This window comes from Papaver somniferum, chromosome 6, assembly GCF_003573695.1.
Source record: "Papaver somniferum cultivar HN1 chromosome 6, ASM357369v1, whole genome shotgun sequence".
Lineage (NCBI taxonomy): Eukaryota > Viridiplantae > Streptophyta > Magnoliopsida > Ranunculales > Papaveraceae > Papaver > Papaver somniferum.
In genome coordinates this window covers 151,801,310-151,817,597 of record NC_039363.1, presented here as the reverse complement: position 1 = coordinate 151,817,597, position 16,288 = coordinate 151,801,310, and the positions used below count along the sequence as shown (strand labels likewise).

Below are 16,288 nucleotides of genomic sequence, written 5' to 3'. Positions count from 1 at the left end.
TCAAAGTTGGCACACATTTTACCCAATCGTCTACATGGCGTCACTGGCGTCTGGTTGAAGGGAAATGTCTACTTTGCTTTTGCGATGGGTTGTTATTCTTATACATGCTTTATACATCGGGAAGAGTCGAATAGAGAACTTAGGTTGATTGTTCATCCGACCTTTATTCGGTCACCTTTTGATCATGTTCACAGCCAAACTAATCAATGGCATTTTGAGATTTTTCAACAAATTCAGCCACCGAACTTTTTAAGACTTTTCTAAAGCAAGTGAAATGATCATATGATTCGAATTCATTGTTGATTTTAAAGTTAAAGATAATTAAAAATGTAACAAAAGCTTACATAAACATTTTTCCAAATTCGGAAAAATGTATGGAAAATTACAAGTATATAGAAAAAATCGTCATTTAATACATTTTATTTTAACTTCTTTATCTTTTTTCCTTCCCAACTTTCTTCAAGCAACAACACAGTCATCCACTGCACCAAGTATGGCGTCTGTGTGTTCCTGGATTACCTTCCATGCCATACTTACATGCCGTTCTTCAGTGAGAGTTGCACCAACAGCAAACCGGATCATGTACACTCCTCCTACCACAGCATGAGTCATATATATACTGCCGGAGGCATTAACAGACTCGAGCAACTTTGAATTTATCTCATTTGTTTTCTCCTCAATGCATCTGTAGTCCACGCCATTTTCACCTAATTTTCCGTTGAAAATCGCAGCGGGTTTTAATCGAAAGCACACCATGGAGAATGTTCTAGGAACCACTATTTCAAATCTTTTGTCCATTGCTATGAGCCCGTCAAAATGCTTGGCCATCTTAACATGGCTCCTCAGGAAACTTCTTAGATTAGCAACTCCATAGCTTCGAAGTACTAACCAAAGTTTCATTGACCTAAATCTTCTGCTGAGTGCTATTTGCCAATCTTTGTAATCAATAACCTGCTTTGAATCTGTTGCTTTGTTCTTCAAATACTCCGGGCTTGTGGATAAGGCTTTGACAAGAGCATTAGAGTCTTTAACCCATAAACAACAACAATCCAAAGTAGTGAAGAACCATTTGTGTGCATTAAGGCTGAACGAGTCTGCCTCCTCGACACCATCAATGAAGTGCCTGAACTCCGGGCAAATACAGGCACTTCCAGCGTATGCAGCATCCACATGAACCCAAATACCGAATTGTTTTGCAACCTCACAAAGTGGCCCGATTGGATCGACTGCGGTTGATGAAGTTGTGCCCACAGTAGCACATAGAAACAAAGGCACTAACCCGGATTCTATATCGGCCAGAATCGTTGAAAGAAGAGCTTGTGGAGAGAGCCCAAAGTCAGTTGCCTTAGACGTTGCAATAGCGCGGAAATTCTTCGGGTTTATACCGGCAATCTGAGCAGCCTTTTGAAGTGCACAGTGGGTTTGGTCAGAAGCGTAAACAACTAACTTATTAATATTTTCTCTTCCAATTTTGTTGAGCATTTTATCTCTTGATGCGGTCAGCGTACATAGAATGGCTTCACAAGTAGTCCCTTGTAAAACTCCTCCACCTGAACTACCTGCATTATCATCTGATGAAAACAGGAATGACTTTGGAAGGTTAAGCATCTGTCCGAGCCAATTCATCACAATACTTTCCAACTCCGTTGCAGCTGGTGATGACATCCAATTGAACCCAACGACATTAAATCCAGTGCTGAGCATTTCCCCAAGGAATCCGGCAACGGAACCACTAGAAGGAAAATAAGCAAAGTAATTTGGACTTTGCCAGTGAGTAATACCAGGGATGATATCATTTTGAACATCTTGAAGAATGGTCTCAATGGACTCAGAATGATTAGGAGCAGTTTCTGGTAATCGTTTGCTGAGATAACCGGGTTCGACCTGGCTTCTAACTGGATAACTTTCGACATTTTTGTAATAGTCGGCTAGGAAATCAATGATCATGTGACCTTGTCTTCTGAACTCATCAGGGTCTAGTGGATTCTGAGAACATATTGACATGCTGTCAAGGTTATCAGTTGGAAGACTACCCATAATTCCTAACTTTGTTGCTACAAAATTAATGAACTATAAGAAAAAGAGAGATATATGGTTTCACAGAGATAGAGAGAGAGGTATTTAAGCTTATTAAGCTTAGAGTAATGAAGAAATATGGAGGGTGTAGAAGTGTTTATATAGTAAAAGAGATTAAAGGGTAAAGAAAGGAGAATCGGCCTTTATTTGAAAAACGAGACCAAATAGACGACCACTCGTTGTTTGGAGGAGGGGAGGGATGAGGAACAAGGTGGAAGGTGGATTAGGTTGGTAGAGAATGACTTTTGATGAACGATTCCTAGTCAAACCTACTAAACATGAAAACCTATAATATATAAATTATATAGCAGATTTTTATAAGGATTTAGCTAAGGATAGTAAATCTCTATATGCAAGATTACGAAAAAACCCTGCTAATTGGAGCAGTGAGCATACAACTGCTGTTATAAAAATCAAAGCTAAAGCCAAAGAATTGCCATGCCTAACTATAGCAGACCCAACAGCTTATAAAATAGTTGAGACTGATGCTTCAGATGTCGGATATGGAGGAATCCTTAAACAAAGGATTCATAATAAGGAGCAATTAGTAAGATATACCTCAGGTGTATGGAAATCGGCACAACAAAATTACTCAACCATTAAAAAAGAAATATTGGCAATAATTCATTGTGTTACTAAATTCGAAAGTGATTTGTTAAACCAGGAATTTCTTATTAGAGTGGATTGCCAGGCAGCCAAGGAAGTATTGGTAAAGGATGTTAAAAATTTAGCCTCTCGGCAAATTTTTGCAAGATGACAAGCTATTTTGTCAGCGTTTGATTTCACAATTGAATATATAAAAGGTGAAACTAATTCTGTACCTGATTTTTTGACTCGTGAATTTTTGCAGGGGAAGCATGGACTGCCAAATAACTAGGGGAAAGGCTCCTCAAATTTCTTAAACCCCTAAAAGCATATATATATATGCTTTTATAGTGAATTAGTGATCAAATAAATGACGCATGATAGAGTTTTCCTTGTTGAAGAGAAGAAGTAGGTGAGTTCAATGGACAAATTAACACATTGTAAAGAAGATTGAGCATGCACCTAATGCATAAATATAATGAGCAAGACTTATCAAAGACACTGAAGATTTCTTGAATGAATGTGTAAAGGAAAGATGGCTGAAGAGATAAACTAATAAACCAAAATAAGTGGAGATGAAGTGGAAAACTGAAACTGAAAAAAAGAGGAAAAAAGATGTAAAGTGGAAAATGCATTATGTATACGACCTAAACTAGACCCACCAATGAGTGTAGTAGGTGGAATCGGTGGATTCCTGGCAGAGGCATCAAGTAATTTAGTCCAGAAAGGAAAACGCAGAAAGTAGTTACATATGGACGTGTAAGTGTATGGAAGGTGTATCTGTGTTTGACCAATTCACTCCTTAGTCAATGGAGAGTCAAACCTGAGATTTAATATTACTTGTGAGTATAGATGTTCACGTTTACGTGATACGGTAAGATATTCGAGCTATTTTTTAAGTTCACCACCTGATCAGGAGCTAATGATGACGAAGTCGCATACAAACTTCTTGAAATATATGCATGTTTGTTTATGTCAAAGTCGAAATCTACGGGGATTGCTATGTGAAATCTTGTGAGTGCTCATCAAGATAGAACGTCTCAAAAGAGAAGTCAACAGCCGGGTAATTAAAGAATTTCCCTATCAAGCTTGGTATTATTTGGTAATTAAAGAATTTCCCTAACAGCCGGGTAATTAAAGAATTTCATCGAGTCCTCTGCGTACGCAACATGTGGCTGGCAAGCCTTCCTCTCTCTCCTCTCTCCTCTCTCCTCCACCTGAGCTCCCTCTCCTGCCGGTACTTCTAGCCGTTTTTTCCCTGTCTTTTTTCCATAACGGTTATTTTCTAACGGTCTTTTGTCACCGGACCTTGCCGGATCTCCCGATTATCCTTCAATTTCAGCGTTCTGATGCTATTCTCCAACATCAATTGCTAATGTTTTTCTTCTCCTATGTTCGATGGCTTCTATAGATCACCAAAATCAGTGCAACTGCAACTGTGTTAACCTCACAAATCACATACAGTTCACATCTCCAGCAAGAATCACTAATAACACTAGCATCACTCTCAGCATCACTAGTATTCCAAGAATCACGAGCATCACAAGCATCACTAGCATCACACATAGCACAGGAATCACAAATTACACCCAACTCACTAGTTACTCTAGCATGGATGCTGGTCAATCCCCCTCCATGGAAATCCCTCAACACAATATCACCATCACAGATCAATCTACTGATGTTACCTTATTTAACTTCAGAAACAATAAGCCTTCCAATTGCAAGGAAATAAACATTCTCTCCACTCTGCAATTCAAGGCCTTGCAAATCAAAATCCATCCTAATAATGATTTTGTCAATTCTTGTACTTCAGCTACTGGGGTAACTAATCTAGTTCAAATTGAAGATTACTATTACAACTCTGTTCAGGTTGATGATTTCTTATCAACGCTCCTTCAAGAAAACCTATGCAACAATACTAATCTTCCGAAGATATGTAGCATCCGTTTTATCAGCTCCAACTACAACATTGGAATTCTGCTGAACCAGTGCTTTAAACTTGGACTCAAAATCACAAGGGTGAAAGCCTTGGAAAATCTCATTCTAATATCTGGTAAAATCCTTCCCATAAACTTGTCTCAGATCTCTGAAGATAAGTTGTTGCTCAATTCTATTTCTTTATTTCAGCACCTAAATTGCAATCACAGAATCCCGCTTTACAGGAAATGTTGTTATATTTATGTCTACTATCTCATTCATGCCAAGTTAAACAATCCTACCTATGGACCTGCTTACAATCCTGTTATAATCTTTAATGGAAAGCAGTGCACAAGAATTCTTAGAGATAATTATGATAACATGTTCTTTTTCTTTAAGAAAAAAACCAAAAAACCAATTTTAAAACTACACACCATACCATTGTTTCACAACTTAGGGGTTTTTCACAACCAGTCAAGCACTTACTATACTATAATTGTTATCTGAAGAATGCAACATAACTCTCTATTCCCTCTGAGATATGCTTTAAATATTACCTGGCTAGATATCCTTTGCATCACCAGATGTATCTCCAGATGCAGATACATTTGCAGCTTTGTATGCATCTCCAGATGCAGATGCACTTGCAGCTTTGTTTGCAGTTCTTGCAGCCTTGTATGCATCTCCAGATGCACTTGCAGCTTTGTTTGCAGGTCTGGATGCTGCAGTTCTTGGTACTCGGGAAAAAGATCTAGCACTTACTCCAGCGGGCAAAGGCTCACTCACTGGTACTTCATGGGGCTGAGTGACCTCTCCAAGGCCAGCTCTGGCTATCATAGCAACATCTGTTGAAGTTCAGGTGCAAGCATGAACAGGTTAGAGAAACTGACTGCGACAACAGGGAGAGGAAGCGTGTCATTCCTATGCATCTGAGCGTTGGCCTCCTCAGGAACCGGTGCGGAGAAAAATCCCTGACGTGCTCCACCACAAACAAATCTTTGATCCCCCACCAGAACAACTCCTTCATTGATAACAAATCTCCCTCGATCAGGATGCAGTGCGTACAACATCCATCCATCCTTAACACCCATAAGTCGATCATTCTCCAAGCGACCTCACTCCCTTGGCTGTTGCTGCATGCCATAATCAGCCACTGCATGTTTTTCACCACCACTTATGAAACTTTCATTCGCAACATTGCTACCAGAAAAACCATGCCCCTCGCTTCTACCAATACCTGGAACAAATTCACCTACTTCTGCATTCCCAACCTAAAATTATGTTGCAACATCACATAGATTTTAATCAAACTCAACACCCATATTCACATTCAATCGAAGAAATTTGCAATAAACATTGCAATTCTCTTGCATTACAAAGTTATTTATCGGACGCTTGAGAGGAATCAATTTGTCTCTCTTTGCCCCGCCTTGACTTTCATCAGTGGATCTCTGCCTCCCTGCCATCTTACTGGTTCTCAAAGTATGATCTTCACTTGGAAAGCTACTCGACATAAAATTGCCAAAAGGTCGCCTGGTTCTACTTTGGAAAAACTGAATGAGAAAATGAAAGAACTTCCTCTCTCAATGGGTTTATTTGGAATGGGAAGAGCAACAATTTTCAAATCACAACCGTCAATCGTCCGAGGTGTCACTGAGATTTCTAATCCTAGAGATTGGCCTTGCACAATGTTACAATTTGGCAAGTCTACTGGCTACCCTCTTTGTCCTAGAAGAAGTAACCCCACCTCATTTGGCTCATGCTCAGCGGCAACAAAAACTTGGTGCTCATAAGTCGCCCACATCAACGGGTCGGACTCTGGATAAAACTCACTCGATATTATCCGCGGACAAGGGCCCGCATGAAATTCCTTCTCAGCCTGAGGGAGGCACTTCCACACATCTGACTCAGAGTCCTTCTCACCGCATCACCATTCAGATGAAAGCTGATTCTTACTCAACTTGGACCAAAACTGTCTGGTGGCAGATATTTTTACTTAACTCAGACATCCCCCGTTCACAGGCTGTAAACAGTAACAAGGTAAATGATCATCAAAGTAAAAGGGTAAGAACAACTCAACACTACTCAGCTTCAGCTGTCACTAATGCTTTAGATTTCAGTACTATGTCTTTCGACAGGTCACGGTCCAAAGCGCCATTAGCCATGATCGACCAAGTCAACAAGCTACAAGCTATCCACTCAAAGGACAAGTACGACTGCATAAGCATCTCTACTACTTTTGTTACTTTGCTCAGTCACGACAAGGCGAAAAAACAGCCCGTGAACAATTTTTAAATTAAAGTTGGTCACATCAACATCACCCTCTTTGTCCACTTCTCTAACCTTCCCAACCAAAGTAACTCTAACTCTCTCACACATTTCACTCCCTGATTTCACTTCTTTCCAACAATGTCCTCCTCCTCCAACTCTAACCCGCCTTCCATTGAGAACCTAGTCAAGAAAATGAATACAACCTTAACTATCCCAGAGGATTTATTTCCCAAAGTCTTTATTAATCCTGAGAACATCAGAACCAAACAAGTCCAGGATTGGAAAGGTTGCTTCATTAGAAAACTATGTAGTAATATCTTCTTCCAAACAGCCAGAGTTAGCAACTTCATCAATGCTCACTGGGAGATGATTGGCAGAATTGAGGTAGAAATATGGAACAGAAGAAGAAATTTCTACATTCTCAGAACCACTAATGCAGATGATTACAACACTTTGAGAGATGGAGGCACTAGAGGAGTACTTGATAAGCTGATGGTTCTAGTAGGTGTACCTGCAAAAGGTTCGAAACTAATTGAAGAAGAATTGTTCTCTAAAGTCATGATATCGCTTCTAATTAAGAGGATTCCTACTCACATAATCTCAGACATTCCAAATATCATTCAACCAATTGGTGTATTTCAATTCTCAAAAAAAACCACATGGTAGAGACAGATTTGAGAAAAATGTGGAAGTCAAAGTTACCATATGTGTAACCAGATTTCTCAAATTTGGAATAGAAGCCTATGAAACTCCTACCTTATCTCACTGGTTAGAGTGTGTTTATGCTCTCAACGACATCAAGTTCTGCAAAGTATGTAGAATTCTTGATCACCCAAGCCCTCCTTATCCCACACCACCAAATCAAAACATTTCTGATTTCCACCACTTACCAACCCCCCAACCAGCACTTGCACCTATAACTCCCAGACAAAAATTGGTTCAAGCTGAAAAAGCTATAATTCACAAGCATTACTCTGATGCTGCTGCTGCTGTTGTGTTTGAAGCAAAAATGAAAATTTCCAAGAGATTGGAGCTTGAAAATTCAATAGAAAACATCGCATCTGCATCAACAAATCATATCATTTTTGGAGCTCAGTCTCATTCTGCTGAAGCTCAGGCTCCTACTACTGAAGCTCATGACTGCCCTCACCCAGATGTCTTAGCCTGTCAAATCAAACATAAAAGATTAGAGTTGGCAAAAAAGATAGTTGGAAAGTACAAGAAAAATTCACCAAAGTGGAAAGCGGCTGCTAGAACCACTTCAAACAGCAACAACTTGAGAAAAAATGATGAGAACACAACTGCAGCAAATCTAGCTGCTGCTGAGCAATTTTTCCCAGTCTCCTCTATACCAAAGTTCTTCCCCACTCATTACCTACCTACCTTAGCTTAGATCAAAGCAAATATGGAAGCTGGAGCAACCAAGAAGAAAAAAGTTGCTTGGAAAGCTAAGAAAAAAGATCATAACTTTGAGAATCTGGATGACATCTCTCTCAGTCCTTCCTCCACACATTTTGATGATACCAAGAGAAAGAAGGCCACACCAAATGAAGAAAATTCAACTTTTACCAGCAAGGACATGACAAGTGCAAAAAGATACAAGGATCAGACAGACTCCAGTCAGGAACAGATGGGTTCTCATCACAATCACTTGGCTAATGGATCTTTGGATTGCTCAGCTGTTGGAACAAGGGTATACATTCTCAACCTAACCTTTTACTGGAAGCTCTTAAATCTTGCTTCTACTATCTTCCATGTGTTATTTGCATCTCATAAGCATTATGATAGTATTACTAGAAGACTTTCCTCAAAATATCCAGCAGTGTCATATTTTTGGAAATTTTTCACTTCCTTAGCTTGGAATTGTCAAGGATTGGGCACTAGGGATGCTAAAAGATATCTCAATGACATGCTTAATAAATTTAACCCTGACATCATATTCTTGTCTGAAACTAGACAAAAGCATGATAAACTCAAGAAAACTCTTCATGACTTGGGTGTTACCAATTTCTGGAATGTTAATCCAGGAGGGGCAAGTGGCACTGCCGGTGGGTTGGCCTTATTATGGAAAAGAAATCTAACTGTGGAAATTTTTGATTGCTCTACAAACCATATTAATGCTATTATCAGAGTTTCTAATAACCCCCTTGGTTATTTACAGGTTACTATGGTAATCCCTTTGATACTTAATCCAAGTTAAAATCTTGGAAAAATCTTGAGCAGACTACAATCTCCAATAAATTACCTTGGTTGGTAATGGGAGATTTCAACTTCATTCTCCATGATACTGAAAAGTTAGTACTCACCTTATTGATGCCAATGAAGCCTCAATCTTCAATGCAAAGATTCAAGACTTAGATTTTATTGATCTTGACTTCTCTGGTTGCCCCTTCACTTGGTCAAACAAGAGAAAAGGCCATGCTCTAACTGAGCAAAGATTGGATAGAGGGCTAGCAAATGATAGTTGGATGGATATTTTTCCAAACACTACTATCACCAATATGCTAGCTATTGGGTCTGATCATCATCCAATACTGTTAAATTCTAATCCTCACAGGAAAAATGGTAAGATACCATTCAAATTTCTTGGTCATTGGCTAGATCATGTTGATTGCAGGAAAATTATAGCCGAATGCTGGAACAAGGTCACTCCAGGTTCAAGTGCCTTCTCCATTGCTAGGAAACTTAAAGATATCAAATTACACATCAGAGTTTGGAACAAAGAAGTTTATGGAAATATCAAAACCAAAATTGAAGAATGCAAGCAATACTTAACTTGGTTACACACTTACTACTTCAGAGCAGACAGAGGGCAAGATCTAGCTGATGCTAGAAAGCAACTCAAAAACTGGCATGATATTGAAGAGAAATTCTGGAAAACTAAGATCAGGGAGCAACTTACCAATATAGGTGATCAAAACACAAGTTACTTCCATAGAGCCTCAAAAAGTAGAGCAATGAGGAATAAAATTGAAACTATTCAAACTGAAGAAGGTGTTTGGATCACTGAACACCAAGAGGTTAAGGATTGTTTTACCAATCATTTTTCACATATGGCTACAACTGAAATTACCAACTCCTCTTCTGAAATAATTAACCTCATCCCCTCAACCTTATCTGATGAAGAGAATATCACCTTCAGCAGAAAGCCAGAACCTGAAGAAATCAAAACTATCTTCTTTAGTATGGCAAATGACAAAGCTCCAGGTCCAGATGGATTTCCACCAAACTTCTTTAAAATCAACTGGGATATTATAGGTAATGATATTGTTTCAATGGTTCAACACTTCTTCCTCTCTGGTCACTTGCTAAAAGAGATGAATGTTACCTTCATAGCCCTCATTCCCAAGGTAGATAACCCTACCTCCCCTAGCCACTTCAGACCCATCAGTCTCTATAACACTACCTACAAAATCATTTCAAAACTTCTAGACCAAAGAATGAAACCTTTACTCAACAAAATCATATCCCCTTACCAATCTGCTTTCATCTCTGGGAGGCAAATTTCTGATAATATAGCTATTGCTCATGAAATTATACAGACCATGAGATCAAAAAGAGGAAAAAAAGGAAACTCAGGTTCTATGGAAATAAATTGATATGGCAAAGGCTTTTGACAGAGTGGACTGGGACTTCTTAATAACAATTATGAAGAAAATTGGCTTTGATGATCTATGGTGCAACAAGATCTATCATTGTATTTCAATCACAACTTCAGCTGTTCTCATCAATGGATCTCCAGATAAATTTTTCAAACCCTCTAGAAGCCTAAGACAAGGTGATCCTCTATCTCCTTACCTTTTTCTATTTTGTATGGAATCCCTCTCAAGAACCTTATTGCATGATGAGGAGATAGGCCTTATTCATGGGATAAAGATCTGCAAAACAGCACCCTCTATTAGTCACCTCTTATTTGCAGATGACTGCATGATCTTCTGCAAAGCAAACACTATAGAAGCACAAAACATCATGCAACTTTTGCAGACATTTGGAAGTAATTCTGGACAACTCATCAACTTTCATAAATCCTGAGTCTTCTTCAGCAAAAACACCAATCCTGAGCTAATTCCTCAAATTATCCACTCTATGGGAGTCCAAGTCCTTCAGATGGATGATAAATACTTAGGATCACCACTCTTCACTCATAGAAGCAAAATCAACTCTTTCAAACCTGGAGTATAAAAATTGAAGTTAAGGCTAACTGGTTGGAAACATACTCCTCTTAATCCTGCTGGCAGAGAAGTAATCATCAAATTTGTAACCTCCTCTGCATTTACTAAATGAATTGCTTCAAGGTTCCTAAGAAAACTTTCAAAGACATTAATAATACTCAGAGAGACTTCTTCTGGGGTAAGAATATAGAAAATCCTTTTGGTTATTACCCAAAGGCATGGACAGCAGTTTGCAAGCCAAAATCTCTGGGAGGTCTAGGATTCATGAATATGGAGTTATTTAAAAGCTCTATGATAACAAAAATTGGATGGAGACTTGAGCAGGACAAAGATTCTCTATGGTATAAGCTTATGGATGCCAGATATCTTCTAGGCAGAAATGTTCTCAGCATGGACACTAAATCCAAGGATGGGGACTCTTGGATATGGAAAGGAATTCTGGAAGGTATAAGCAACATACAACAACACTGCTCCAGGAGAATTGGAAATGGCAGAAGGATACAAATATGGGAAGACTTATGGACTCCAAATTCTACAGCAAGACTTCAAAAACCCCACCACTGCCCTCATTATATAGATAAGCTAGAATCTTTGATTCTTCCAGATGGAAATTGGGATGAAATTCTAATCTCAAACATTTTTAGCATGGCTGAAGCTGCTGCTATTGTGTCTCTTCAAATACATCCAAATGAAGAAGACAGAATAGTATGGAACTTCAATAACACAAGAGTTTTCTCTGTCAAGGATCTTTACAAGGCCAAAATTGATTATATCTACAAAAATGATATCCCAACTGATAATTGGGGGGCCATTTGGAACATGGAGGTGGCACCAGTCATTAAAATTTTCATCTGGAAGTGTGTGCATGGAATTCTCCCCACAAATGCCAAGATGATCGCAGTCGTATGCGTCAAAAATAAATTACTTTCTCACTACTTAAAATATAAAATATAGAAAGGGCAAGAAAGGATCGTTCCCACAGAGAGGACTAGGTTGTCAATTTATTTTCGGTTTCCTATAAATAACAAGGGGGATTTTTCTGATTTTTAATAAACTAGATAAATATAAAAGCAAAGAAACAAATAAACAAATCAAATTAAGTATGCGAAAGTATTGGTTAATGATTTCGTTTTCATCCACTAACATGCTCTTATCATAATAACTAGAATTGATATTTAATCTCTCATTATCAAATGCCCTAGGATACCTTGATCGCAATAATACCCCGCTAATTTCCTTGTCATCAACAAACACATTAAAAGATGCGAATATGAATTCTACCTAGAGAATAACCTAACGTGTAAAAACACTAATCAAGTTTAATTCCCTAGGTGCACTAAGTTCTATGAAATCAGGCCAATCAAAGCAATCGAACGTGTAAAAGCACTAATCCGATTTAACAAAGGTTATGACTCACTTGTGATTACTAGGATGTACCACTACAAGCAATATTCACAATTATGCTACTTGCAATCAGAAATTTATCACGTTTACGTATAATAAACTCTAATCTAGCAATAGATATGCATGTGAGTTCTACCGATTTACAACTTGACAAAACAAACATTCAATCATACATGACGATATTTCTAGTGAATCATAATCGATGATATTGAGAGAAAACTAATATATCAAACAAGAAATCATGTTATGTGAAATCGACTTAATCATTAACCAATAATAGAAATTAGCTCATCATGTTCATGGAGTTCATAACAAGAAGGAAGAGAAAACCTACCATGTTTCTAAACCCTCGAACAAAAGTAGAAGAAGAGATAAATATAATATAAAAGATTTTGAGAGCTTATAGCTTCTCTGTTGTGCGAGTAGGTTTCCAAAATCTCGACCAAGGACTGCTCACATTCCAGCCCATTAGCATCCATAGCCCGTTCAATACAGGTCCAAGTCATTTTCTGTCAACTCGGGCTAACTCACTGAGTCAACTCATCCATAACCGATTCCGGTCGAGTTTCACTGTTTTCTGCCGTTTCCAAGCCAATTTCAGGCCTTTTATAGCTCATCTCCTGCACAATATAACATTCATCTAACACACTCATTCATCCAATCAATAGCAACAACTCCATTTCAGCTTCTCAGTTCAACTGCAACCACCAGACTCATCACCACAGTTTCTGCTTCACTCTTTTGCAGCAGTGCAAACTCATCTATGCTGCAACTTCATGCATCACACCAGTTCTACAACCATTCCCTGCTGACCAGCTCATGCAAATCAACAAATTCCCTGTAATCATTCTGCATCTGCATCCGAGTCTCCAACTGCAGCTGCAACTCCATCTGTTTTAGCTTCAATTCCACCTGCAATTCTAAGTCAGCTTCATCATGACTGCAACCATCACTGCGACAACAGCACCACCGGAACCATTTCACATAATATCAGTTCTTAAAACTCAAACACAACCCATTTGCTCAACTCTAAACCACCTCCTTGAGTTCAATTTCTCCTCTTCCATGACATGGCACCACCAAGATGTGTTACCAGTTCCACCAGCACCTATCAACCATCTTCAGTAGACACCAGAAACAGCAGCATAACACTCTCTTACTTTCTCAGCTCAAACCCTTCAGCACAACCACCATCTCAGCTTCTTTGTTGACTGCAACATCTGTGCACAAACACACACAACACCTGCAATTGCAATTGCAAACAAGGCGACCACCTAACTCAAGCTGCACTTCCCTGTATTGCGCTTGCTCTCAACTGCATACAACTCAGTTATCGCATTACAAGCCCATCTCAGCATCTGAGTATCAGCAACAACAGCAATATCATTTCAGTTCAAGCAGCAGCATCTCAATTCCTTCATTTCATCTCAGACCCATGGTTACAACAAAACTCCATCTTCTTTGTGATTTGTATAAAAGCAACACTTTTTTCTTCCCTGTAAATACCCATTCCAGTTCATGCCTGCACAACAGCTTACCATTCTGCATCTCAGAACTGTTGACTGCAAAACCATTTCTGCCTCACATTCGCAGTGCTTCAACCATTGATTCAGCCAATAATCTCTTCATCGAGCTCAAGCCACCACATACAGCACCAACAGAATCACCACCTTCATCTGTAGCAGAAACCCTAATCCCCATCTGAGTCTCATCAATTTCTCGATCAAATCTCTAAATTTGTTCTTCAAGAGCACCAACACAAACCCCGATTTCCCATTTCCTTCTCAATTTGTTGCATACTCTGAATCCATTACAGACTCAAGTCTCAATTACTTCGAACCCATCAACAGTCTTCAGTTCCTGGTAGCAGTAACATCAATTTCCATTATTAAACCATACAAATCGATAGTATCAGCAAATCTCTTCTTCCTTGTTCGAATTCAACCCCATTTCATTCTCGGCATCAACTTCAACTCTCGAACCCAAATTCTTCACAACCATTTAATCCTCCATGTAACTCAACGGCAGTCAACCACCACGAATCCTTATCGATCTTGGTTTTCCCGGCTAGAAGAACTCTTGTTAGCAGCGGCATGAGATGAGATAAAATGGTTAGGTCTTTGACCTTTGGTTCAAGGTTATACAGACAAATAGATTTAGACACCTACTACGTTAGGATAAGGGATGACCGGTTCAAACATGGCTTGTCGGTTTCAGAAAACTGACAGCCTAATTCTCAGTTCAATTGTCAGTTCTAGGAGACTGATAACTTAATTTCCGTCATAACTCCTCTTGTGAAACCTAACACGCAACAAATATCGTCTGCGAGTTGACCTTTTTGCCTTTTTCGTTCCAAATGGCTAATTTCTCCTTCTTTTTCTCCCGATGACTCCAAAGTACCTAACACTCAAAAGTAATCATAAGATACATAATTTACAAGAAAACTCGCGAAGAAAGCATAAACAATAGATAAATATCAAGGTGTTTTAGACACCTATCAAATTCCCCCACACTTAGACTTTGCTAGTCCTCGAGCAAATCAAACAAAAAAATTCTAAAACATACATACAACTCCGTGTCGTCGAGGATACGGTCACACTTAGCACATATAACAAGCCTTTAAACCCCTAGGTGTCCATAGTGGACGAGTTTTAGTCTTGTGAAGGTTTACAAAAGGTGTCCCTACAAAACCTATACTTCCAAACTCCATTTACCTGTGAAAATTTAAGAATGGCACTAAATATTTTTATTAATTGGCATACTATCAATGATTACAAGAGGAAGTACCCCCTTTCAAATCTAATTCATAAATTAGTGATATAGCTTCATTCGGAAAGTTGAACACAACCACAATACTCGGAATCTAATCAACCACAATCACATGGAAAGATTAAGAAGATGGATATCAAAAGTAGATGGTGGCGGACTGTTGACTAAGGTGAACGGTGTTTCCCATATCTGTCTGAAGGTCACTGCCAAAACAAACCTAAAAATCCTATTGGATTGAGCTACTGGTCTGAATACTAATATCAACACAACTGGCATATACAAGGGAACCAGCGGTTAACAAACTTAATTCTTGATCAATTCACTGGCATATACAAGGGAACCAATGATCGATTTTATTCAACACAATAATAATATTTTATTTTTCTTTTTTTTTTCTTTTCAATTTTTTTTTCTTTCTTTTGTTTTTTTAAAATCGACAACATGATTGGATCTTTTTGATCTAAGCACGTGATTCTTGTCAGCAGATTACATGGTAATTCTCATGGATCCTGCATTCCACGCTTGTTTAGGCGACGGAGACAGGGAGAACACACACATAGTGCTATCCAAGTGACAATTTTTTTTTAAACCGTTTGGTCATATTGGTCTGGTCTTTTTTTTTTTTTGTAGTAACTCAATCACTCTATTTCATCCTAGCAGTGATAACAACTCGATGTTGGTGCCCCACCAAATCACTTAGAGAAACAATAGATAAACATGGAAAAATAAAAATAGAACATGATATGGTAAAGACTCCGAGATATGGTGACAACTAACATGTTATTTATTTTTATATTTTGTTCATTTTTATATGAATAGACTCTACTAATGGGTTCCTCAACTCCTACAACCACGATGTTTCCATTAGTGTAAGGCACAAGTTTCTAGACTTAGGAGTTTATCATCTTTTTTTTTTATAAACACAAGGGAAAACTAACAAGGCTAAAAACTCTATATGAGAACACTCCCCCACACTTAAACTTTACATTGTCCTCAATGTAAAATTTAGTCAATCAAAGTAAATTTCAAGATGGGAAATTCATAACATGATATATGTACACAATAAGAAAATAAAATGCATAATAAAAACT

The 16,288-nt window shown here is 38.5% G+C and overlaps 1 protein-coding gene across 1 annotated transcript; it reads right to left on the bottom strand.

The window, feature by feature from the left end:
• Window positions 1-285: 285 nt before the first annotated feature.
• Window positions 286-2,153, bottom strand: LOC113289816 (tyrosine/DOPA decarboxylase 5). The gene has a single exon (XM_026539191.1). The coding sequence runs from the start codon at window positions 2,035-2,037 to the stop codon at window positions 460-462; it is 1,578 nt and encodes a 525-aa protein (XP_026394976.1). The 5' UTR covers window positions 2,038-2,153; the 3' UTR covers window positions 286-459.
• Window positions 2,154-16,288: the final 14,135 nt, after the last annotated feature.

Bases quoted from the DNA above. Each gene is read 5' to 3' on its own strand.
- LOC113289816 (XM_026539191.1), bottom strand. From the start codon at position 2,037: ATGGGTAGTCTTCCAACTGATAACCTTGACAGCATGTCAATATGTTCT.